At 39.6% G+C, this 25,678-nt stretch overlaps 1 protein-coding gene across 11 annotated transcripts in view; it reads right to left on the bottom strand.

The window, feature by feature from the left end:
• MAP3K4 (mitogen-activated protein kinase kinase kinase 4) overlaps nucleotides 1–25,678 on the bottom strand; it is a 150,463-nt gene that overhangs the window by 99,041 nt on the left and 25,744 nt on the right. For 10 of the 11 annotated variants that reach the window (XM_038395736.2, XM_038395734.2, XM_038395738.2 and 7 more), the window contains exons 2-3: nucleotides 14,140–14,330; nucleotides 297–1,684 (exon numbers count right to left, since the gene is read on the bottom strand). In XM_038395736.2, coding sequence (XP_038251664.2) covers nucleotides 297–1,684; nucleotides 14,140–14,330 — 1,579 coding nt within the window. Of the gene's footprint in view, nucleotides 1–296; nucleotides 1,685–8,437; nucleotides 8,591–14,139; nucleotides 14,331–25,678 lie in introns of those variants that run through there. The other variant, XM_043511251.1, reaches the window with a different exon arrangement.

Here is a 25,678-nt window from a genome sequence, read left to right as displayed (position 1 = left end):
ATGAGAGTGAGACACTTTATAAATCAAATTGCAACACCTGAGAAAACACCTGTTTCTAATCAGCAGAGATTACATACCAAAAGTAAGAAACAGGTGTGTCCAGAATGAGATTTTATTTTTATTTTTAAGAAGGAGAAAAATGTAAGTCAGAAAACTGGTTTGTCAGGTGAAAATAATTGATGTTTTCCAAGCTCTTGATTCAACTGTGGTAGGTAACATTTGAAACAATACTGGGGGGTGGGGGAGGGAGTCGAGTGAATCTACAGTATTCCCATTTATGCCAGCAAGGAACCTACCTCCAGCTGGTGATCACCCTTTACCAATGCCATACGGGCCCTTTGCAAGGAACCATGCATTAGCTTGTGAAGTCTTAAAATTAGTTTCCTCAACCCCATTTGCTTCAGTGCTTTGTCTACAAATGGCCTGTAAATAGAGGTCAAACAGTGTCTGCTGCAGCCGGCCTCGGCCCTGCACTCTGGAATAACCCAACAGGCCAAGTCATCCTCTGATTCAAGCCTGTCAGGCTTCCTTGAAAAATGGTCCTGTAGCTGAAAATCAAAATTTGGCTTATTGGTAAAATTGTTCTTGATGGCTTGTCTGAGTTCCTCAACATTCTCCTCAGAGATTTGTTCTTCATCTTCACTTTCCTCAATGCATGTTCCTGAGGATTCTTTTACTTCTGCTTCCCTACCATCTTCCTCATCCTCTGGATCATTGTCCTTGGACGGTTGAGGAGAAGGAATTTCAAACACTGGCCAGCCAATGTCAGACAGATTCTTGATGCCCAAAACAGTTCCCATAATCCTTAGTTTCTGGTTTAAGTCTTTTGTAATGTTTAACCACAGACAGAGTGCCTGCACCCTGTCTTGAAAGTCCTTTGCAGCATACTTTTCATAGTCCTTTTGAAGGGCCTGCAGAGATGGATAAAGTGCTTCTACATACTCTAGCAGCTCCATTATCCTCTTTACTTGCTCAAAGGAGACCCGCTGACGATGGAGGTGTTCATAGTAACTTGTGTAACCCACAGCAGTAGTTCCATGGGCTGCTTTGCAATGTCCTTCTCCTGAAGTACCATTGAAACTGGCTTCATTTCTTAGACAGGAGAAGTTTTCATACTTTACTTTGAAGGTGAGGATTTCATTAATAATATCTGGGATGGCTTGACGGGCCGTATACAGATAGAAATCTTGGTCATTAATGCTCCGGCCTGCATGCCACGCTTGCAGCTCAAGCCAGATCAGTTCATTGGATCGATTCAACCAGACAGAGGAGGTGTTTTCCTGTCCTCTCTGTTCCCGGTCCTTTTTCTTTGAGACTGAGGTAAGCTTTAACAAAAGCCGCAGGGTTTCAAAAAATTTTAAGCGGTCTGCTGGGCAATCAGTCCTAGAAGTCTGGCGTGCAGTTCTGGCTATAGGCATGGGCACAGAGACTGGAAGCTTAGCATTGCTACAGCCAAGGCTGAGGTAAGGCTTATTGAGATCAACATCTGGAATTGATTTTTTTGGCAAGGACCCACCAACTGAGTCTAACATGAATGAGCACTGCACATTTTTCTTGAGATCTCGTTCTGTTGTCCTAAGGGTGGCTCGAATCTTTTTCCCATGCTTATAGCTGTGCTCTTCCACATTGTCAGTGGTTTTGCCATTGTCTTTTTGTGGAGGCTGATTTGGTGCACTCATCTTTTCTGTAAAAGAAATTGAAAAAGAATTTGACTACAGCAACATGAGGACCTTTTAAAAGAACACTGCTCCTTAACTACATTTTATGAGTCTTATTTTATTTGTACTTTCTATCCACCCAAGCTTCCAAATTTTGTTTTATTTATATCATATGCTAAATAGATAGAAAGAAAATAGCTCCATAATTAAAAGTAATATCTCCATTTTGATTTTATTAGTTTAGGTGGCATTTCCTTGTTATTTATGAATGCCATAACCTCCACTAATAGAATTTATACTGTAGTTATCATCATGGTATCTGATCAACTTACTGATTTTAAAAGTTATATATATAGCGATACATTACTCTAAATCTCCATCTACGGGAGTTTAAAAAAACTAAACTGGGAAAAGCTAAATTAAAAAAATCTAGGTCAAATATTAGGTATCTATAAAATGACCAAACAGGATTTTTCTACCTCTGAATATCCATCAATCTTAATCCACAAATTACTGGCACAACACAATAGCTCCAAAATTTTCTCTTTTAATTACACAGTCAAATGGATGCCAACAATTCATATACACAAGTGAAAACCCTAGAACACATATAATTCCCGAAATGCTGAATCCACTTAAAAATGAAGATCACACCATTATATTGTGGGATTTTCTAACAACAGGTTGAACTCTGCAACCACTGGTAAGAACATTTTCCAGTACTAAATAAAATTATAATAATTGACTTCTAATTATAATTACCTCTTTTGCTGCATGTGGCAGCTGGAGTCAGTGACTAAGCAGCAATCCAGAGGGCACAGAGGGACTAATGGCCTGGAGGCAGATTGACAGTAAAAGTTGGGGCCTGCTTTAGTTTCTTGCATACAGTATTTACAAAACAGGGAAATCAGCAAGTGATCAAAATGTGAACTTGTCAAAGTTACACCACCAAACATTTTGTCTGATGCAAGGAGCTCTCCTTTCTTTACACTGAATACATTAGAAGTGTAATAAAGTGGTAACAGTCAGAACGGTGTACCCAACCACCTAGATTCTCACATCTCAGTATCATCTTATTGAAAATATTTTAGCAATGATGGAATGCTAATTACAATTCAGCACTTTTAAAAATATATATCTAGTAGCTAACACTAGCTGTATCCACAACCAGATAGAAACAAATCACAAACTGTTATTTCCCTAGAACAAAGGAACAATACAAAATGCTGTAAACATCCCACGTTGTCAATGCATGATTATTCCCTATATTGAGTACATTCCCATTACTTGAAAGTATCTGCATTATAACCCTGATAGCAATCAGGGAAGTGGCCACTAATCAAGGTTCTCCTCAAACTCTGTGCTTGCACAGCCTCTGCTAGAAGACACCCTTCACAGACTGATGCCTGCTGCATAAAAGTCCAGCCACTGGTCTCCCCTTTCACAAAACAGCCAGAGGAAAAAGTGGTGGTGGTATCCCTCTCCTTATCAGTTTTAGCCCAATAGTTAGGGCACTCACCTGAAATTTGGGAGTCCCTGGTTCAATTCCCCCCTTTACCTGATAGGGAGTTAGGAATTTGAATTTGGGTCTCCCCCCCTGCAGGAGACTGCCTTAGTCAAAGATATAGAGGGATTTCTCAGCCTCTCGTCTCAAAGCTGTTCTGCTTTTTATAAATAGTCCTTGAAGAAGGGATTTTAAGGGCATGGCTATACGGTGATTTAGTGTACGGCAAGTTGGGATGTAAATCTACAGTGCTCTAGCCTGCCACACAAGAAGTGGCTATATGGAGCCTGCTGCCTTGCACAGCAGCAATATCAGCACTACCTTCTTCTCTGACTGTTCTGTGGGCCTTTTGTTTGCTTTTGTCAAAATGCGTGAAAGGCTAAACAAAATGTTTCAGAATGAAATGTTCTGTTTTGACTTATCAAAACATTTTGACTTTTTTGGTTTGGTTTGGCAAACTCTATACAAATTTGCAAATAGTTTTGGTCAACCCAAAACTGAATTTTTCAGTGCATTGTTTGAAAAATGTCAGCCAAGTCTAGTGGTAAGTGTGGGGAATGGAATGAGTGAGGAAGAATGAAGCCTGGTCTACATATGAAAATAGCATTATGTCAGCAACTGGTTTTGCAAAATCAATGCTGCTCATGGATTTAAATGCAAGTGCAGAGGACAAAAAACTGTGTTTGTACTCTGTTCAGCTATACCTGTTACTAATGCTACACTATTTCCCCATGTAGACAAAGATGAATCAATAGAGAGGCAGAAAAGCGGAACATGTGACCACCATGTCTGCTAAAATCTTCTCCATCCAAACCTGTCTCTCCTTTCATCTTCATTATTAATTGCAATCCCTGTTTTATAGGCTACCCAGGTCCCAAAGCTCAATGCTCTATCACAGGGGTCAGCAACCTTTCAGAAGTGGTGCGCTGAGTCTTCATTTATTCACTTTAATTTAAGGTTTTGCCTGCCAGTAATACATTTTAACGTTTTTTAGACAGTCTCTCTCTATAAGTCTATATATTATATAACTAAACTATTGTCGTATGTAAAGTAAACAAGGTTTTCAAAATGTTTAAGAAGCTTCATTTAAAATTAAATTAAAATGCTGATCTTACGCCGCCGGCCCGCTCAGCCCGCTGCCAGCCTGGGGTTCCATTTACGTAGGCCAGCAGCAGGCTGAGCTGGGCCTGCGGCTGGGACTCCAGCTGGCAAGGGGCCGGCAGCCAGAACCGCAGACCAGCAGTGGGCTGAGTGGGACTGGCGGCCAGGACCCCAGACTGGCAGTGGACTGAGCGGCTCAGCCTGCTGCCACCCAGGGATCCCGGCCCTGCCCACACAGAGTGGGTACCTACCTTCTCACTAGTCCTAGCCCATTCTCTTCCTCTCTCTCTGCACTGAGCTGAGGGTAGGAGTGCACTGAGCACAGCGCTGGAGGTGAAGGAGCTGGTTGGGGGTTAGGGTGCAGGATCTGGCCAGGGGCTAGAATGAGGGAGGGGGCTCAGGGTTGGGGCAGGAGGTTTGGGCGTGGAGTGCTTACCTAGGCAGCTCCCATTTGGTGCGAGGGGTGCAGGAGCTCCTGTTTGGTGCTCAGGGTGGGGGTGGGAATGTGGGGAGTGCAAGAGTCAGGGCATGGGTGTGGGGGGGCTTGGTATGTGTGGGGGGTGCAGGAACCAGGGCTGGGGGTGTGTGAGGAGGGTGCAGGAGTCAGGGCATGAGGGTGTGGGGGGCTGGGTATGTGGGGGAGTGCTGGAGTCAGGGCTGGGGTCGTGGGGGGGGTGCAGGGGTCAGGGCAGAGAGCTAGGGGTGTGGGCTGGGGTCACAGGGGTGCTCCCAGCCCCCTGCCTAGAGCGGCTCACGGCAGAGGGCTGGAGAAGATATGCCCTGATTCCAATCCCCTTCCCCAAGGCCCTGTCCCCACCTTGTCTCCGCCTCCTCCCCAGAGCAGCAAGCGCACTGCGGCTCCGCTTCTCCCCCTCCCTTGCAAGGGCCATCAGCTGATTGGTGGCAGGGAGGAGAGGAGGAGAGGTGAAGGAGAGGGAACCTGCCTGCCCAGCAGCAGCAGCTAGCAGAACCAAGCTTCTTCACCCGGCCCTCTCCCCACCCCGCCGGGAGGGGGGAAGGTGCAGAGAAGAGCGGACCGGGGTGGGTAGGATTTTTAATGACACTCGGCTGCCGGCCGGGGTCCCGGCCCCGGTCCCGGTCCCGCTGAGCCTGCTGAGCGGGGCCAGCGGCTGGGACCCAGGAGGCAGCAGTGTGCCATTAAAAATCAGTTCACATGCCATCTTTGGCATGCATGCCATAGTTGCGGACCCCTGCTCTATCAAATGCAGAATGCTACCACCCATCTTCTCATGCATACAAAGAAGCATGACCACATCATCCCCTTCTTCAAAAAACTCATTCATATGAAGGATCTAAATTTAAAATGTCCCCTCCACTTTATAAATCTCTCCATGGATCCATTCCAATCTACTTATCAGAACCTGCTCTGACCATCCTATCTTCTCCTTACATCACCCACATATTCTCTGTCCCACTGCACAATCTCACCCCTTCTTTACCACAGCTTCTGCCCCCTGGAATAGCCTTCTTGTGTATCTCAATTTCACAGACTCTCCAGCTCATTTTAGAAGTGAGCAGAAATTAATTTTTCTTTCTTTCTTGCCTCTAGCTGAATTTCTCTCTATTAATGCTAATAAATATTTAATTTGGTATTTATATGTAATGATGAAGCAGCATTTTTGGATGTAGTTTATATGACAGATGCTGTAAATAGGCCTTACATAGAATAAAGTTGTGTTGTCTTGGTTACCAGATATTTTATCAACAAAACTTTGGCTTTGTCTACTTCCTTCCCTGGAAAATATTGACATCTTTGGAATGGATGTAATTTGAGGACTTCAATAGCTCAAAATAGGTTAGGGGTTTGTTACAGGAGTGGGTGGGTGAGATTCTGTGGCCTGCGTTGTGCAGGAGGTCAGACTAGACGATCATAATGGTCCCTTCTGACCTTAAAGTCTATGATTCTATGAACTGCTGCTTGGGTATGTAAATCATTCCTTCCTCTTTTTCTGCCTCTGCTCCCACACCCCAGCATTCTCCCACATCTGCCCTTTTTTGGGCGGGTGAGAAAGGGAAATAAGGAGACCCTACTCTGTATGTCTATTTACATTCTAATATGTCCAGTATGTGGACACTGGCTTCTTAATTACAAATCATCTTTTTTACTGTAGTATCACTGAATTCTACTATAGTATTACTGAATTATTTTTTAGGCACTCATTATAAGGAATTCCAGCATGTGTGTACTTAATGATCAGATTGTTCAGCAACTGATATCTTCCTTTTTCCTTGTCCAACTATATAAAATTTAATTCTGAAGTGCAACATTAAACACTTTAAAAAATCCACTAAAGATGCCTTTTGCCCCTGAACCTTAGTAAAATTTACTTCGGGACAGGGAGCTTATTTCTTCATTGTTCAATTTGCTTTGTGCGTTTGACAGCATGCGTGTGTAGCCAGTTTCACAGATTCTTCTATATAGTCAGTCCATTATCCCTTTTTTCTGGGCAAGACTCACAGCAGCAGGGTAGAGAAAACACATTTAAAAAACAAAGTAAGCCATTGTAAAACCACAAAAGGCCTGGGGAACCTAATTGCAGATGTAGAACATGACATTACTTTCAACTTATTTTTTTTTAAGTTGACTAGATTTCAAGTTGATGTGTGTTTTTTATTTTAAAGGACAAGAGAAAAAGATAGTCTAAATGTTAGCATTTAAACATTATTAAGCTTTGACATTCACATCTCATTTAGGCAAGTTTACAGTTATTATTGTTTGGTCAGACAGATTTTTTGCAAGGTTCAGTTTGGTTAACTGGGCAGCACAAAATTGGTTTACACTGTGATAGAATTTGCAGAAAATTGTGGAATGTAGCAAAAAAAACTGAGGAAAGATTGAAACTTTTTGTTTCAGGAGACACAATTTGTTTAATTTCTGTAATTTTCTCCGGTGGTCAATATTAAAAAGTGCAATTCTACCGTCAAATGGGACTTCTAGGAAGAATGGCAGGGTGGATAAAAATCAATGATTTTTTTTTAAATTGATTTTTTTAATTTAAAATCTGATTTGTTTTTATAAAATGCTTTTTGAGGAAAAAAACCCCATCTAACGATACATTATAGCTCAAAGATATCTCATCATGGAATAGGGTTTATAAATTCTAATTCTATAGTATGAGACAATATATTCATGTAATGTTTAAGAAAAGTTTTGTAAATGAGTTCCAATAGTTCATGGATTAAGGACCCAATTTTATGGGGTTCCACAGGCTTCTGTATAGATAATTTAGGTTAATCTTCCTATCTAGCCAATGAGACTCAGTGCTCCCTCTAGAAGATACCATCAGAGATGCTTAGTTTTGCAGTTCTCAAACTGTGGATTTGTATCTCCAGAGGTAACATGCTAACAGCAAAAATGTTTTTAAATAAATAAAGATAGAGAGGTGAGAAACAACAGACCTCAACTCTATTGTCCCTCTGCAAATTTGTGTACACAGAGTCTATCCCTTACCTCTCTCTAAAAGTGCAAAGTTTCAAAAAGTTCAATGAATAGAAGATTGTTGGGGGCTGAATAGATCTGGACAAGGAGAAGAAATCTGGAGATAAATGTGAGAAGCAAGGGACATATGCTTTTTTGTTAAAATATTATGTGTTTGCTGTTGAAGAAAAAAATCCAGAATACTTAACGTTGTTGTTTTAGTTAAACTAAACAATTTAAATGTCTGTCTGGTGATGTTCTCTTCCTAATACAGCATGGCAAGAAAATCCTCCTAATATTAATGATTAACCTGTTGAATTGGAGATAGTCCGCCTCCCAATGACTTCATAAATATCAGCTTCAATTACCTTTGGTAAATGAAATAACCAGTCATTCATTTTCTGATACAGCTGTAAAACTCATCTGAAAAAGTTTTCAAAATAAATCACTGTTTAAAAATGTATAGTGTGTACCTTCTAAAAATGAAACCTACATCTATCTCTGAGTTGTGAAGAATATGTATTAAGGTTATAACAACCAACAAGAATGCTCTTTTATGTAGAAAACCATGATTAAATCGAGTCTTCCTGACTAGTGATTTAAATCAAATCCACCCTGAAGAATGGCATATGGGGTTTCATGTTTGCTGTTACTCCATGCATCCAATTTGCAAATACATACATACATACATACATACATACATAGTTTTTCTAAGCACCAGTGTCACGGACTCACCCTGCTTTGACAGCCAAGCTGAGTTCTTCCTCTCTCACACACCACCATAAGTGAAGGGTCTTCCAGGTCAAGCTATGACCTCAGTTACACTTGTTAACCAAACAGTTTTCAGTTCAGGCAGAGGGTTTCTCCGTGTTCCTTTCGGCACAGTCTCTGGGGATAATGCTCTGATAAGTATGTTCATTAAGGATGGGAGGAATTACTTTTAATAATAATCTACTGTCCAAGGCTAAAAACAGAATTGGCACCTGACCACTGTGTTAGCAGCCACAGCTTTTACAGTTACCCAAGTCCATGCACTAGTCCACCACAAACTCATTAGCTGGAGATATCTTTGGAACAGACCTGAATCAGCCATGGTCCAGAAGGTCAAGAATAAGTCATCATACCAGAACACTGTGGTTCTAGTGAAGCAACTGGCAGCCAGTAATGTACTAAGAACCACTGATGAAGCTTCCAAGTCCCTTCTAAGAGTAGCTATCTTCTTGTCCATGGAATCTTTTCAGAAAAAAAAAGTCTCCCTCAGCAAAAATCATCATGTCCTTTGCCAGGGATACTATTGCTCTATCAGCATTAGGGAGGATACAAAGAATGAGAGAAACGTAGAGCTGGAAGGCTCTCAGGTGATCATAAAGTCCAGCCCCTTGTGCTGAGGCAAGACAACATATACCTAGACCAGCATTTGTCAAACCTGTTCTTAAAAATCTCCAATTCTGGGGATTCCACAACTTCCCTTGGAAGCCCATTCCAGAGCTTAATTACCTTTGTAGTTAGAAAGTTTTTCTTAATATGTAAACTAAACCTCCCTTGCTGGAGATTAAGCCCATTATACTTCTTGTCCTACCTTCAGTGGATATGGAGAACAATCCATCACCATCTCAACAGGCCTTAATATATTTGAAGACAGTTATCCAGTCTCCTCTTGGTCTACTTTTCTCAAAAGACAGATACCGCCTCAGAGTTTGACAGTGAACAATAGATAACTACTTTTTGAGTATTATCTTTCTACCATTTGTGCACCTACCTTATAGAAATTTCATCTATAACACATTTCCCTGGTTTGCTTATGAGAATGTCACATAGGACTGTGCCAAAGGCCATACTGAAATCAAGAGATATCACATCTACTGCTTCCCACATCTATTAAGCCAATCACCCTCTCAAAGAGAAAATTAGATTGGTTTGACATGATTTGTTCTTGATAAATCCATGTTGGCTATTCCTAATTATCCTCTAGGTGCTTACAATCTGAAAATCTGAAAATTTGTTCTGATATCTTTCTAGGTATCAAAGTTAGACTAATTGGTCTTTGCATTGTAGGACCCTGACAAGTTTCAGAGATTCCCTACAAAACCTTCTACCTTTGTTGGGTATTTTATATCATTCTTGAGTGACCTGTTCAAAGGAGGAATTAATGGGTATGGTAAATTACATTTTCAATTTTGAATGAAAGATCTCATCAGTGGCCCGCACCTCCTCTACATGGTTTCAAAAAGGTCAGGAAGCAAAATAACCTATGCTGTTTCTCTTGCTCTGAGTTATGATGGTCTAAATTTGAGAGTTCTCATTTTTGAGGTGAGAAGCTAGAGCGCATGGAAGCAGATAATGTTCTGAAGCAGTGTGTCTTTTCTTGGGTTGGTTGTTTTGGTGAGGGAGGGACCAGCATCAAAAGGTCAGTTTCTTCTTATCTTTTGGGTCACAGCTCACAAAGAAGTCATGAGCCCCACTTCTCATCATCATCATCATCTAATATCCTTAGGGGAGCCCAGATTTTCCTATTCAGAAGGAGAGTCCTAAAGGATGTTAGATTCTTTATGAAGTGACTCAATTACCCCTTAAAAACAGGGCAGGGACCACGGAATAAGGGGCATGTGGATATGACCTGAAGAGTCCTTGATTACTAAAGGAGGTTCAGCCTGGCTGGCTGAAGATGATTAATCTGATCTTCTGGAGGTGTCTCCAGAAGAGCCCCAAGAGGTGTGGGGGAATGCAGAGATTCCAACAAACTGTCCAGACTCTACATTCATTCCCCTGGCTAAGCAAAGGTCCATGCTTGGGAACAACTGTAGTAAAGCTCCCTTTCTGTAGCTCCTGAGAGTTCTCTTGCCCTTCAAGCTCCCTGCATTTGGCCTGTTGAATCACAACGGAGGAGGGAAGAATACATGGAGAGAATAAGATCATTGGGCAGTCCCATCTGGGAAACAAAGTTCCAGAAATTTCAGACCCCTGAGGAGGAAGAGAGACATGAGATGATTTTTTCTTGATGCAATCCCAAAATCAAGTACACGAGATGAGATTTCAGTGGCTAAGTAAGGAGCACAGAACTGCCACTCTTTTTGCACTACCGGAGGCACAGAATCTGGCAAGGGTGTGGAAGGGGCACTGCTCAGCCCAGCCTTATGGACAAGTCTGAACTGCAGTCATCATCTGCTGGAAGAAAAGTGCATCGCAGATGTTTCAGAGTGGGGGGGAAGGTGAGGATCCAGAAACTAATTAAAACAGGTAGAGTTTGTTATGTCATCTTTTTTGCTTCTAAATACACGGTAGTAAGAAATCCAGTGAGAGAGCGATTAAATGAACAAACACCGGTGACACCAATAACTGGCCTTGTTCTCAAAGCTTTGTTAATTCTCAGTTAACTGCAGGATAGAAGTAATTTCATGTTAAAAGTAAAATTTTATCAACTCAAGACAGCCAAACAAAATGCTTCATGATCTGTTTCAAAAACAGTTTGTTTGGTGCTTCATTTAAAGCAAATATTATACAAACTCAGCCTAACTAGAAAGCATTTGTTTTAGTTCAGAAATAAGGAGAGTAATTTCAGTTAGTTTTTTTAGTGATAGAAGACATTAACCCCTCCATCAACTACCACAGATTCCCTGCCTCAGCATATTATCTGTATATTCTATACAAAAGGGAAAAAAGGCCTAATTTTTAAATTATTAATACAACTAAAAATGTATTATATTCCAGTGAACTTACAATCTGCCAGACATCCCCCTGCCTTCCACAAACACACACACACACACACCAGATCTCACTCTGCACAGCTTGAAATCTATCAGCAGAACTTTACGAACATAGATAAAGTTAGCCAACAAAAGAAAATTTGTCTTAATTGATATAATACTCCTCTCTCTCACAAAGATACAAACCCTCGATATATACTCTCAGTATTTCAATTCCCTAAAACATACCAAGACTGCTATGAACTACAGCTGCAGTTACTTTGATTTATATTTTCTTAGATCAGAGACTGAAGTTTTGTTACCATGGTATTAAAATCACATGAAGGCAAGAAAAGCTATTGATAAATTGCTACATGCAAAATTAGACAGGCTTTAATATTTCACAAAAAAGTTAAAAAAGGCACAATTAAAACCCAGTAAAATGAGTTTAACAGCTCAAATGACTATGCAGCTAATAACAGATACAGTATGCCTTCTTTTAAGTTCCACTGTAAAGAAAAGGTCTTTTGGGAATGATACTGTAAGGATGACCTTATACAGAAGATGCCTAAAATAGTGGGGAATCAAAACTTTTGGAACATGTTCAGTATAAATACTCCATTATTATGAATAGTTTCATTAGACAGCTCCAGTCCCACAATTATTCAATGAATACTGTGTATATCTTTGATTCTGCTAAAGCATTTATCTTTTTTTCCTATACTACATTCTGGCAAAGCAATCCTTTTAGTAAACATACATTCAGTGTTAAGATTTCATATATACATTAAAAAAACTGTTTTAAAAACAAATTTCAGCTGGTGCAGTTGTGCCACCACTGTAACTTTACAAACATCATTCTAAAATTTCTAAAAAACTGTAGGTATATTCTTTATGACAACAATAATGAACCAATCATTTTTTTTAAAACAGCTTTAACAAAAAACTTTATGAACAATAAAAACAAAAAACAAACAAAAAAAAAGTAAAGTGGCACTTTCGGTAGAGCAGGTGATCTGATGAGGTTTTCTATCAGAAGTCTGATTACTAATGATACTTAACATGAGTAAAGAACACCAACTCAAAAATTCATACTTCTGGGTGAAAATGTTTACCTATTGTTGTCAGATAACATTACTTATGTATTTGTTGTTACCTATTATAATAAATGATTACGAGACATTGTTTATTTTTATCAGCTCGTTTATGCTGCGTCTTTGACAGCTCTTTCTATATACTCAATTTCTCCCAGTTTGTGTGGATCTTTCACACAGCAAAAAGGGGAACAATTAAAGAAACACAGTAGTGTAATTGTAAAACCACAGAATCTCAAGCATTTGAAAATATTTTTAATTCAATTTCTTAAATTGGCTAGAGTGGAGAGTGTCCCTTTAATAATTTTCTCACTTTAAAGATGAGTGTTTGTAAAGCACCTTTGAGATCCTTGAATGGAAAATGCTATAAAAGTGCAAAGTATAATGAGAAAAGCATGTTTGGCTGCCTGATATTATAAAATGCTATCTATTTAATATTACAGGTAACAACTTTGAAAATTATTACTATTCTGAACCCAGGTAATAGGATTCCATTCTCTTAAAATCGCTCAGTGTATAGTAGTAAAAGAATCAGTAGATAAGAACAGTTCCAAGAAAGCCACTTCTGTTAATGACAGGTTTCAGAATAGCAGCCGTGTTAGTCTGTATTCCCAGAAAGGAATACTTGTGGCACCTTAGAGACTAACAAATTTATTTGAGCATAAGCTTTCGTGAGCTACTGAATGCATCCGACGAAGTGAGCTGTAGCTCACGAAAGCTTATGCTCAAATAAATGTGTTAGTCTCTAAGGTGCCACAAGTACTCCTTTTCTTTTTACTTCTGTTAATGACCCAGTAGTATTCAGTGAGATCCTGCAAGCCAGTTTAAGGACCAGCAAGTCTAGAACCCAGGTCTAGAGAGCTCCCAGGAAGCAGATAGCTCTATGCACACAGGTAAGAAGAGAACTGTTAGGTTCACTGAGAAAACTTGGTCAAAAGTCACCAGCATTTCCTAATAATCAACTATTCTCATGTAGTCCATACCAAGGGAACTTCCATGATTCTGAACCCATGTTTCTCTGTGCAATACCCTTCCGGCAAATATGTCCAAACACCAAGTCTACTTGTAAAATTGGTTTACAGTAAAAGGGGTGGGGGGAACCTAATAGAACAACAAATAGCAAAGAAACTGGTTGTTAGTCTCTGCCTGAAATTGCATTATATCTTGCACAGAAAAAATGCTGTCCATCATTCACTGAAACTGTATAATAAGTTGAATAATTTTGCTCAAAATGCTTGCTGGCTTCCTAGTGTATTTTCCTATTCATTTTGTAACAATGGATGTACCTGTCTGTACATTTACTAGTGTGGTTACCCAGTATCTATAGTTTGTTAATAGAATAAAAAATTAATAAAACTAAATGGTCTGTAACAAAACTAAATGGTCTGTACAATTTACAAAAACTGCTTTTTAGATTGCTGACCACCAGAAGGTAAACAGGTCTGTCTGAAACTGAACTGCAATTGGGAATATACAATGGCTGCTATGATTTATTGCCCAGTGTACATTAAAAAGAAAGGGGGAATTACTACAAATCTATATTTCTCTATAAAAAGGACCTATGAAAGTTCATAGATTACTGAATGGTTACAAAAAAATATCATATAGTACTACTACTTTTAAATTATAGATTTTTTTTTTTTAAAAAAAAGTCACACACCTTTCAAAGTGGAGCGGCTAGTAGGTTTCCCAAGGTTATTTTTCTGGTGCTTTGACGACATACGTTTCATCTGTCGGGGCGTGCTAGGAGGAGAGGTCCCATAGAAAATGTCAGCACTGGCTTCATCTGATAATTCCTCAGGTTCAGATTCAGAAATCTTGCAAGCAACATCCTCTGACTTGCACTCTTGTCTGAACAAGGGAAAAGTAAGTCAGAATATGGAGTTAAAAAAATTAGCTAATTACTTTAGAGAGCTCACCCATTAATATGTCACCTCCCCATCTCTGTACTTTCCTGCCGCTCCCATGTAACAACTCTTTTTACCAGCAAACTTGCTGGTAAACACAGCAAGTTTCCTTTCACCTTCCACTAATGCAGTTTTGTTACCATCCTTGTGCAGTGTATATGTAGTACTTATCATACATGTCAATAAGAAAACTTTTACTGGAAGTAACAAACGTTACCATATAGGTCTACCATACAGGTAAGCGAACTAGGCATTTTAAAAAAATATGCGTAAGAAAAAATTGTTGGAAACCAAAAATCAAATAAGGGATGGATGATTTTAAGCAAGGCTCAAAAAACATACTGAACTACTGAACACTACCACAGTTAAATTGGTCATTGGCCAACTCCAGTCCTCCACTACATTTTGATACTCCACTACCTCTCAGAGGCATTGCCTAAGTCCATCAAGGGAAGCACTCCACTCTGTCCAGTACTCACACATCAGGGAGAGAGAAGTTCAGTGCCTATTCCATCAATTTCAATATAAAATAAGTTTCTTCTTGGCCCAATCTCTTGTTTCCTCCTTGTAGCATGAAAATAGTTACCTCTTCATAGGAGGTTTTATTTTGCTTGTTACCAGATTTGTTTGTTTAAGTCTACCTTGATTTTTAGGGATAGCTTCATATATTATACACATCTTCCCAGCTCTTTTGAAGTATTACATGCATACATATATTATACATATACACACACACACACACACACACACACAAACACATTAAAATGAACTAAGATGACAAGCACAAGCTCTTCACAGAAGGAGTTGTCTTTTCTCTAACCCCAACCATGTAAATTTAGACATATGCTTAGCTTTACCTCTATGAGCAGCCCTATTGATTTCAATGGAACTACTTATGGGAGTAAATTAAACATGCATGTTTGCTGCATCATGGCCCACGTTTGTCTAGAGCACAGCACAATGTGGTCCCAATCCCAATTGGGGTCTTCCATAATATAAATATTACAATAGGTGAAACAAGTAACACTTCTGTAGTTAATGATTCCTGACACTTTTGATTATTAAAATACCCCACTTTCAGTTGCTTTAATTTTGCCAAATTTCATAGATCCAAAGGCCAAAAGGAACCACTGTGATCATCTAGTCTGACCTGCTGTACAAAGCGGGCCATAGAACCTTCCCAACATAATTCCTAGAGCATAGCTTCTAGAAAAATTTCCAATCTTGATTTAAAAATTATCACTGATGGAGAATCCCACACAACTGTTGGTAAGCTGTTCCACTGGTTAATTATTTTCACCTTTAAAAATTCACACCTTATTTCCAGTCTGAATTTGCCTAGCTTCTGAATTATGCCCATTGAACCATGTTATGCCTTTCTCTGCTAGACTGAAAAGCCCATTATTAAATATCTGTTCCCCACACAGGTACTTACAAACTACTCAAAACACCCCTTAATTTTCTCACTGTTAAGCTAAATAGATTGAGCTCCTCCTTGCGTCTATCACTGTAAGACATGTTTTCTAATCCTTCTGTCGTTGTTGTGACTCTTCTCTGAACCCTCTCCAACTTATCAACACCCTTCTTGAATTGTGGGCACCACTACCAGACACAGTATTCCAGAAGAGGTCTCACCTGTGCCAAATACAGAGGTAAAATAACCTTTCTACACTTACTCAAGATATCTGTTTAGGCATCCCAAGGATTCATTAGCCCTTTTGGCCACAGTGTTGTCTTGTGAGTTGTTGTGACTACTGGGCCTACAACGCGTATCCTTATTGTGAGCTCAAATGTAAAAAAAAATACGTGAATGTTCATAAGATGTTACAATAACAAGGAAAAATAGGTCAAGTTGTTTACGATGCTGAATGTAGTAACAAGCGCAAGAGAACCAGGCACAAGTGTTGGATTAAGCTAAAACAGAGGTTCTCAAACTGGGGTCCGCGGACCACCAGCAATCTGTGAGCTCCATTCAGGGGGTCCGCGGATAGTTACTCCTGAGATGCGTGCCTGGGCAGCCGCACACAAGAGAATGAAGGGACCCCCACCTAATTAGTGGAGCCACGCAGGCATGACTCCACTAATTAGGCGCCTGGACCCTGGAGAAGATGCACATGTAAGGTGAGGTGGTGGCCTTGGGGGAATAGGTGGTAGGGGTAGTGGGGTGAGAAGAAGGGGTGGGGGGAATTGGGGACTTGCAGGGCTGCAGTGGCCAGAGAGAGAGGCAACTTTCCCCAGGTCCAGGGCTGCGGCTGCCGGGGAGAGACCCTCCTCCTTCCCAGCCTCAGCTCGAGGGCTGCAGCTGCCAGGGAGAGACCCCCCTGCTTCCCAGCCCCAGCTCAGGGGCTGCCGTGGCAGGGGAGAGAGGGCACATCCATCGCATTAGAAAGGTAAGACTACTGATATTAAAATATGAGTTGTGTGCTTTTATTTGTAGAACAAAAAACATTTATTATTAGTACAGGTTTTTTTATAGAGCACTTTTCTCCAAAGTTCTTTACAATAGTTAGCTAATGGTACAAACAACATTTGAAAAGATCATTAAGTGGTCCCCCAAGACCCTCATCAATTTTCAAGTGGTCCGCAAAACCAAAAAGTTTGAGAACCACTAGTCTAAACCAAAAAGGCCCAATGGATATAATCTAAGGACTGTTCAAATCATGCTTGGTAAAAAACAGAAGATGTGGAACCAGAAGTTAATAGACCAAAATTGGTGTGATAGATATTACTCCTAGTTGGTGGAGAAAATAATGGAGGGGGGGTTGAAATATACTGCCCACTTTTTCCCTTTTGGGGTTTCTTAAAGAGAGACTTTGAAAAGAGATCCATTCAGTTCAGCTCTCTCTCTCTCTCTCTCTCATCTCCTGTCCCAACTTGCATCCCAGCTCACCTTATCTCATCTTCCCCTAGCTCATCCCCATACCTGCCAGCACTACAACTCTTCTCGCTCATCTTGACTAATCTAAAGGACTTTCTTTCTGAGAAGGACTGTCTTGCTCCTGTTTAAGGAACTTTGTTTTCACCTGGGAGCACTGAAAGTCATCACATTATCATGACATCCAGTCCTTAGCCCACCAATGGTGCTAATTAGCAGCACAGCAAAGGCACACGATATCCTGTATTGCATTTCCTTTCCCTTGTTTTATTTTCTGCTCCACTTTTCCTTTCTTTCTATCCTGTCTCGCTCTCTTGGCTTTTCATCGAATCCTGAAGTCACCTATACTGCTATCATCCAAACCTGCCTTGTCTAAAGAGTAAGCTCCAACCAGATGACAGCCCTGACTAGTTCGTAATTAACCAAAGTTCAAGCAGCAGGTGTCATGGTTTACTTGCCAGCCAAATCATCCACTCATAACTACCCAGTAGTGCAATGTTCCAAAACACATCACCCAAAGCCATATTTTACCCATCTTTTCTATCCTGTCTCTCGTCCAACTTGCATCTGTCCATTTATGAACAGGATAAGTGAATGCCCTTCTCATCAGGAGAGAGAGCAAAATTAACCTCCTCCTTCTCAATAAAGAAAGGTTGTTCAGAAAATGAGAATGGTATTTTGACTCCAAAAGGAAAGAGACTCTGATAGAGTCTTGCTGTCCATTTTGCACAATCACTCAACCACAGTTTCAATACAAATGCTTATTTTAATTTCTTGTGTTTAACTAATAAACTTTCAATTTGTATGAATGTTTTTGGGTGTCTCCCAAGTAACGAAGGGCTCTTTTTAAAAATAACCCCAAACCTATCTATCACCGTTTAGTGTTGGGACAGTGAGAGAATTTATAAACACCTTTTACTCTTTGTGCCTTTGAGATCAATATCTATAGAACAGAGTTCATGTTCAGCTGATTATCCATCTCCTCCACCCCAATCATTTTCAGAGTCACTGCTTCCCAAGATAGAGTCACCCTTCATGTATGTACGCCCTACATTCTTTGTTCCTAGATGTATACTTTTAGCCACATTAAAACCCAATTTACCAAATCATCCAGATCCCTCTGAATCAGTGACCTGCCTTCATTATTTACAACTCCCACAATTTTTGTGTCATCTGCTAACTTTATCAGTGATGATCTCATGTTTTCTTCCAGGTTATTATTTTAAATGTTAAATAGTGTAGGGCCAAGAAAAGATGCCCACTAGAAACACTTTTAATCCATTTAATCTGTGCCATGTTAATTTTATCTTTCCAGTTTTGTTTTGTTTTATGATGCGGTACCAATGCAAATGCCTTACAGAAATAGAAGTATATCACATCAATACTATTACCTTAATCTACCAAAAACTTGTAAACTCGTCTTTAAAAGGTATAAAAAATATACATATTAAGTGTTCAGGTTGAAATTTCTCATGATAGGTTTCTGAAGATTAATAGAAATTGAATAACTATCTATTCACTGAATGATGCAAGGGTCCTGTAGAAAACAAAACACTAAGTGAGCACATAATAAGATCATCAGTTTATACACATAAGGAGGCCAAATGAAGGTTGCATAGGGAACCTTAATTTTGTCAATACCTAAATTCTGAGACTTGACTTTGCAACCTTAAAACTTTCTTTGAATATATCTTAGTTGGCTATAATTGTTGTTATATGCCTAACATCACTCTGATCACTGGGCTTCACTGTTTTATCCATATCCCCCGACCCCTCTATGTTTTGCCTTTAAAATGAGCAGTTTGAGGCAATGATTGTCTCTTATATTGTATACAGCTAGCAACATGCTATTTCTCTTATAACTGGGAACTTTGAGTACTATCATAATGACAATATTAATATGCTTTCATGTATATGTTCTATTATAAAAACAGAAATAAGGCCATTTATTTCAACATCAGCATGCAAATTCTGCAGAAATAGGTTTGAAAATAAGCATCACTCCTAACACTGAATCACATGGCTAGCAAACAGACAATTAAAAACATGAAAAAGTCAACAGATCAGATCATTTTCATATGATGATAGACTCTCAATACTGCATAAATCATAAAGCAATCTAAAGATGAAGGTGAAATCAAGAGATATTTTAAAGAGAGGAGACATCAATCTTGTGGAAGTTTGAATACACCTATAACAAACAATTAAGTGCCTGATTTTTAGCTCAGCCTCAGTGCAGACTATTTTGGCACAAATAGATGTCAATGTGCCTACTCTGCACCAGCAAGTTTGTTAGTTAAAATGACAAATCACTAATACTTAAGGGCACAACTATTTGCAGATGCAAAAAAAGAGACTGCTTTTTAAAATCAAGTCCTACACAAGGTAGACAAAAATGATAAAAAATTAAATGTTTTTAAAATATAAATGATTTTTATTTAAATATATATTTTAGTAACATTGCTAGTTCTTTACTTTCTTCCCATTTTATAGTCTTAAATTTCTGAAGTGGATGTTTTATACTTCTTTATTAGAATCCTAATTATTAGAAGGATTTTACATAGAGATTTTTTTCTACTAACAAATTTCATACTTAAAATGATCATCTATGCTGAAAAAGACCAATTCAGGGCTTCTTTTAAACCATTACTGCAAAACCACCACAAACTCAAACCATTAAATCCATTTGCAAACAGACAACGCTATATCTGTAACTTACACTACATTCTGATATATTGAACAATCACAAGTCAAGAAAGCTTCAATCAGGCTATGTCCCTACAATCTATATCCTTCCATCAGAATCGGCAGTTTGAAATCAGTAGGATTCATGCACCTAAATCATTTAGTGCTTTTGAAAAATCCCACCCTTCAGTGCCTAAAAATATGCTAAGGAGGCTAACTTCCGGCTATTTTTGAATTTTTTTCCTTTGTGTATTAAAAAAGTTCAAAATAATTTTGCTAACCTACTTAAAAAAAAAAATCTAAACAACATGTCATTGTTAATACAGAAGCTATTTGGTTTTGAAGTGACAAGAAGTATATGCCACTAAGAAAAGTTTAATTATATGTTTAGCCTTTGAAAATGCAAACATTTACGCACATGCTTACCTTTAAACACAAATAATCCCAAAGAAGTCAATGGAATTATTCATGCGAGTAAGCTTACTTACCTGTTTAAGTGCAGCATTAGGGCTATAGTTTAACATTTTCGTTTTTGTCTACAGCAATTTTGTAAAATTCCAATAAAACATCCTACAAGTAGTCGCACTGAAATACTAGGTTTGTTTATAGAATAGTCTAGTTCATTACACATCTACAATTGCAATAGCACAAATTATCAAATAATTTAAGCCCCAATCTTATTTATATCAACTTTTTAAAAAAGTTATTTAATCATTATTTAAAATTTGCTCCACCATGGCTCTACATCTACAATAACTTCATCCAAATGTTTACTGCAGCAATGCCATCACTCACTATACAATTACTGTTGGATTTGGACTAGCCTAAACAATATCTCCAACTTAATTATAACAATGTGATACTTGTGTGCTTCAATCAAAACACGAATCTATAAGATATCATTTACAGTTATATATAACGTGATTACTAACTAAAGTTTCATTTTTACACTATCAATAAATTTGAAACAGCAATTTCACTGTTTGGTACACAGTCCATTTGATAAAATGTGCAAAAATTTCATTTGTCACAAGGCATTATAGTATATTCAAGAAAGCAATATAATGAAAAAGTTATAATTTATCAGCTCAATAGGACTACTCATGGGGGTAAAGTAATTCAAGTGTGTAAGTGTTTAGCGGATTGGGTGCCAAATGCCCCCTCATCTAACAAGGGAGGGGAGGCTGCAAGGGAAAAAAAAATAAAAGTAAATTTTACTCTAGAACAGAAAAGAGTTTCACGTAGTAGGACACTGATTTCCACAATCTACATTATATGTAAAGAGACTCCTACAATTGCTAGGAAAACATACAGGTATTTTCCTACTTCCAAAAATTCAACTGTTTTGAACGTACCTCAAAATCTGACTGTGACCTAATAGAAACAGATAGGAGAGCAAGTGCTTTCTTTATATGCGTCTGAAAGCAAAAAAAAAAAGTTTTTTTAAATCACCATCTGTCAGATTAACGAGAAAGAGTGGAACAATGCTCTCTTCTACCATGACAGGGTCAGATGTGAAGCAATAATGTGGATGCAAAATATACTTACACTTCAATGAGGATTGCCATGAAAAAATAAAAGATGTTTAAAGAAATGAACTAGTAATTGTTCCATGAGAGGAAAAGGCATTCAACATGTTGATTTCACTGCATTTAAAACTGTGTATGATAAAATAGGAGTCCCAGAAAAAATAAAAAAGTGATTATATCCTCACTCCAAGGATCTGAAGTATTTTTCCCCCCATCACATTCCACGCACTCCACCAGGGTAAGATTTTAACTAAAGTTTGTGTGAATATGAACCCTATTCCTGTGCACGGGCCAGATGCTTTTGTTTGCTTGTAACCTTTAAGCTGAACCCCCCAAAAAAGCTATTTTGGGTGCTTAATTTTTGTAATAGTTTCTTTTAAGATCTAGCAAAAAGCCTAAATTCCAGATGTATTTTTCCTATTTGTTTTGTAATAAAATTAATCTTTTTTAACAACAAGATTGGATTTTTGGTGTCCTAAGAGGTTTGTGCATGTTGTTTGATTAGCGGATAGCCACAGCTAAGCTCCAAGAGTCCCATGTTTTCTGGGAATCAGGTCCCTTGAGTTTGCAGATGATCCAGGTGGGATTCCCAACATGTGCTTGATGTGTTCATAATTAATTATTGTCAGGTAGGGAACAGAGAATAGTACATCTTCCATGCATATTTCTGAGTTACATTTACCATCTCAGTTCTGTGATGATGCAAGGTGCAACCACAAGCTCCTTGTCCATCTGGTGGTTTGGTGGGAAACAGTCTGCCCTAAGCCAGAGTTGGAGCAGGCACAGGTGAAGTCTGGCAATTGGCATCACATATATGCATGCCAACATGTGGCCTAGCAGACCCAGACACATCCATAGTGGCATAGTGAGATTTGATTCTACCCCAACACTAGCAATAGCATTGACAGGAACCTGTCTTCAGGAAGGTATTCCCTTGCTGAACTGGAGTTAATCAGGGGTCCTATGAACTCTTTCATTTTGTGATAGGCTAAGAGATGATTTTTCATAGCTCACTCACAGGCCTAGCTGAGAGAAGAGAGAAAAGGCGCATTCTAGGCTTGTTGCAATCTCTGGTAAGGGTAGACATGAACAACCTTTCTTCCTAGGTGTGTTACTACTATTGCTAGGCACTTTGTGAAGATTCTTCACACCACAGAGGATCTGAATGGCAGTACTTTGTACTGGTAATGGTTAGGCCCGCACTGTGAATCTTAGGACCTTCTTGTGGGTGAGACAGATCGTTACACTAAAGTACGTATCCTGTAAGACAAAAACTGCGAACCAGTCTTGAGCTGGAGAAATGGGATGCAGATAAGTGTTGCCTGAATTTGAATATCCTAAATTTGAATATATATTTGTTCAGTCTCCTCAGGTCTAACAGATTAACAGGACTTAGGTGGGAAGGCGATGACAGATACGGAGGCAGCTGTGGGAGTGACTCATGCGGTGGAAGACACATTGAGGATGACTGGATGTGGAAGCTGTGGTATGTACATGATCCTGGAGGGGGGACCTGGTAAGAGTTTTGTCTGCATGAAATGTGGTCTGATAGAGCTGATGGAGGAAAAGATCCGAGGTTTGGAGATGCAGGTGGAAAGTCTTGTTGAGTTTAGGAAGGGGTTTGAGCAGATGATAGAGCCAAGATATGAGGTATCTGAAGGGAAAAGCTCAGACTCACAGATGGAAGCAGGGCTGGGGATTTCTGAGGGGAGACTGGGCGAGGAAAGTGTCAGTGGAAGCATGTGACTAAAAGGACCAGGCAGAGGAAAAGACGGGCTAGTGAAGGAGAAATAGAGCTTAGGAACAGGGTTGCAGAGTTGGAAAATGAAGAAGGGGCTCAGCAGGTAATCACTGAAGGTGGAAGGGCAAGGAAGAAGAGAAGAGAGGCTAGTCCTATAGGAAAAGGGGAAGAGTCAAGGGAGACTACACCAAATATGAGCCCCAGGAGGATACAGGATGGGTTGAAGAGGATTATAAGGGAAAATAGGAATGGAAAGAACTTGCAGCCAGAGGGAACAGGGGAGAGACTGGAGAATAGCACTGTCACCAGGAAAAGGCAGGTCTATGTGATAGAGGACTCTTTACTGAGAAGAATAGACAGGCCTGTAACTAGAGCTGATCCAGAGAATAGAAGGGTGTGCTGTCTTCCGGGAGCTAAGATACGGGATGTAGACCTGAGGTTGAAAAGGATCCTAAAGGGAGCAGGAAAGAATCCCCTAATTATCCTTCATGTGGGAACAAATTATACGGCTAGATTCTCGCTGGAAAGTATTAAGGGAGACTGTGCTAGGCTGGGGAAGACGCTTAAGGAAATTGAGGCTCAGGTGATCTTTAGTGGGATCCTTCCTGTTCCTAGAGAAGAGCACAAAGGTGTGACAAGATTATGACTGTCAACAGATGGCTTAGGCAATGGTGCTATAAGGAGGGCTTTGGGATGTATGACCACTGGGAGGCATTCACAGACAGAGGACAGTTCTCTCGGGATGGACTTCATCTGAGTAGGGAAGGAAATAGACTTCTAGGATCAAGGCTGGCACAACTGATTAAGAGAGCTTTAAACTAGGAATTTGGGGGAGATGGTTGGGAAATGTCCAGGTAATCTCCACGCCAGATTTTAGCATTGAGAGGGAAGACGACGAAGTAAGAAAGGATACAGCCGTGGGTAGGAGAATGTATATAAGGAGCGAGGGCAGTGTGGATACTAGTCTAATAGGTTATATTGGCTGTAGAATGACTGTGCCTAATAGGGTACAAAATGTGAGCGAGGCCAAACAGCAAAAATTAAGATGTTTGTACATCAATGCGAGGAGCCTAGGTAACAAAATGGAGGAACTAGAGCTACTGGTGCAGGAAGTGAAACCAGATATTATAGGGATAACAGAAACACGGTGGAATAGTAGTCATGACTGAACTACAGTTATTGAAGGGTATGTGCTCTTTAGGAAAGACAGAAACAAAGGTAAAGGGGGTGTAGCAGCATTGTATATCAATGATGAGGTAGAATGTAAAGAAATAAGAAGTGATGCAATGGATAACACAGAGTCCGCCTGGGCAAAAATTACATTGGGGAAGATAACTAGTAAAGCCTCTCCTACGATAGTGCTTGGGGTGTGCTATAGACCTCCAGGATCTAATTTGGATATGGACAGAGCCCTTTTTAATGTCTTTAATAAAGCAAATACTAATGGAAACTGCGTGATCATGGGAGACTAACTTCCCAGATATAGACTGGAGGACCAGTGCTAGTAATAATAATAGGGCTCAGATTTTCCTAGATGCAATAGCTGATGGATTCCTTCATCAAGTAGTTGCTGAACCGACTAGAGGGGATGCCATTTTAGATTTCATTTTGGTGAGTAGCGCAGACCTCATAGAAGAAATGGTTGTAGGGGACAATCTTAGTTCAAGTTATCATGAGCTAATTCAGTTCAAACTAAATGGAAGGATTAACAAAAATAAATCTGCAACTAGGGTTTTTGATTTCAAAAGGGCTGACTTTCAAAAATTAAGGAAATTAGTTAGGGAAGTGGATTGGACTGAAGGACTTATGGATCTAAAGGTAGAGGAGGCCTGGGATTACTTTAAATCAAAGCTGCAGAAGCTATCGGAAGCCTGTATCCCAAGAAAGTGGAAAAAATTTATAGGAAGGAGTTGTAGACCAAGCTGGATGAGCAAGCATCTTAGAGAGGTGATTAAGAAGAAGCAGAAAGCATACAGGGAGTGGAAGATGGGAGGGATCAGCAAGGAAAGCTACCTAATTGAGGTCAGAACATGTAGGGATAAAGTGAGAGAGGCCAAAAGTCGAGTAGAGTTGGACCTTGCAAAGGGAATTAAAACCAATAGTAAAAGGTTCTATAGCCATATAAATAAGAAGAGAACTAAGAAAGAAGAAGTGGGGCCGCTAAACACTGAGGATGGAGTGGAGGTTAAAGATAATCTAGGCATGGCCCAATATCTAAACAAATACTTTGCCTCAGTCTTAAATAAGGCTAAAGAGGATCTTAGGGATAATGGTAGCATGAGAGATGGGAATGAGGATATGGAGGTAGATATTACCATATCTGAGGTAGAAGCAAAACTGAAACAGCTTAATGGGACTAAATCGGGGGGCCCAGATAATCTTCATCCAAGAATATTAAAGGAATTGGCACCTGAAATTGCAAGCCCATTAGCAAGAATTTTTAATGAATCTGTAAACTCAGG

The sequence above is a fragment of the Dermochelys coriacea genome, chromosome 3 (genome assembly GCF_009764565.3).
Source record: "Dermochelys coriacea isolate rDerCor1 chromosome 3, rDerCor1.pri.v4, whole genome shotgun sequence".
NCBI lineage: Eukaryota > Metazoa > Chordata > Testudines > Dermochelyidae > Dermochelys > Dermochelys coriacea.
This window is presented reverse-complemented; position numbering and strand designations above follow the sequence as displayed.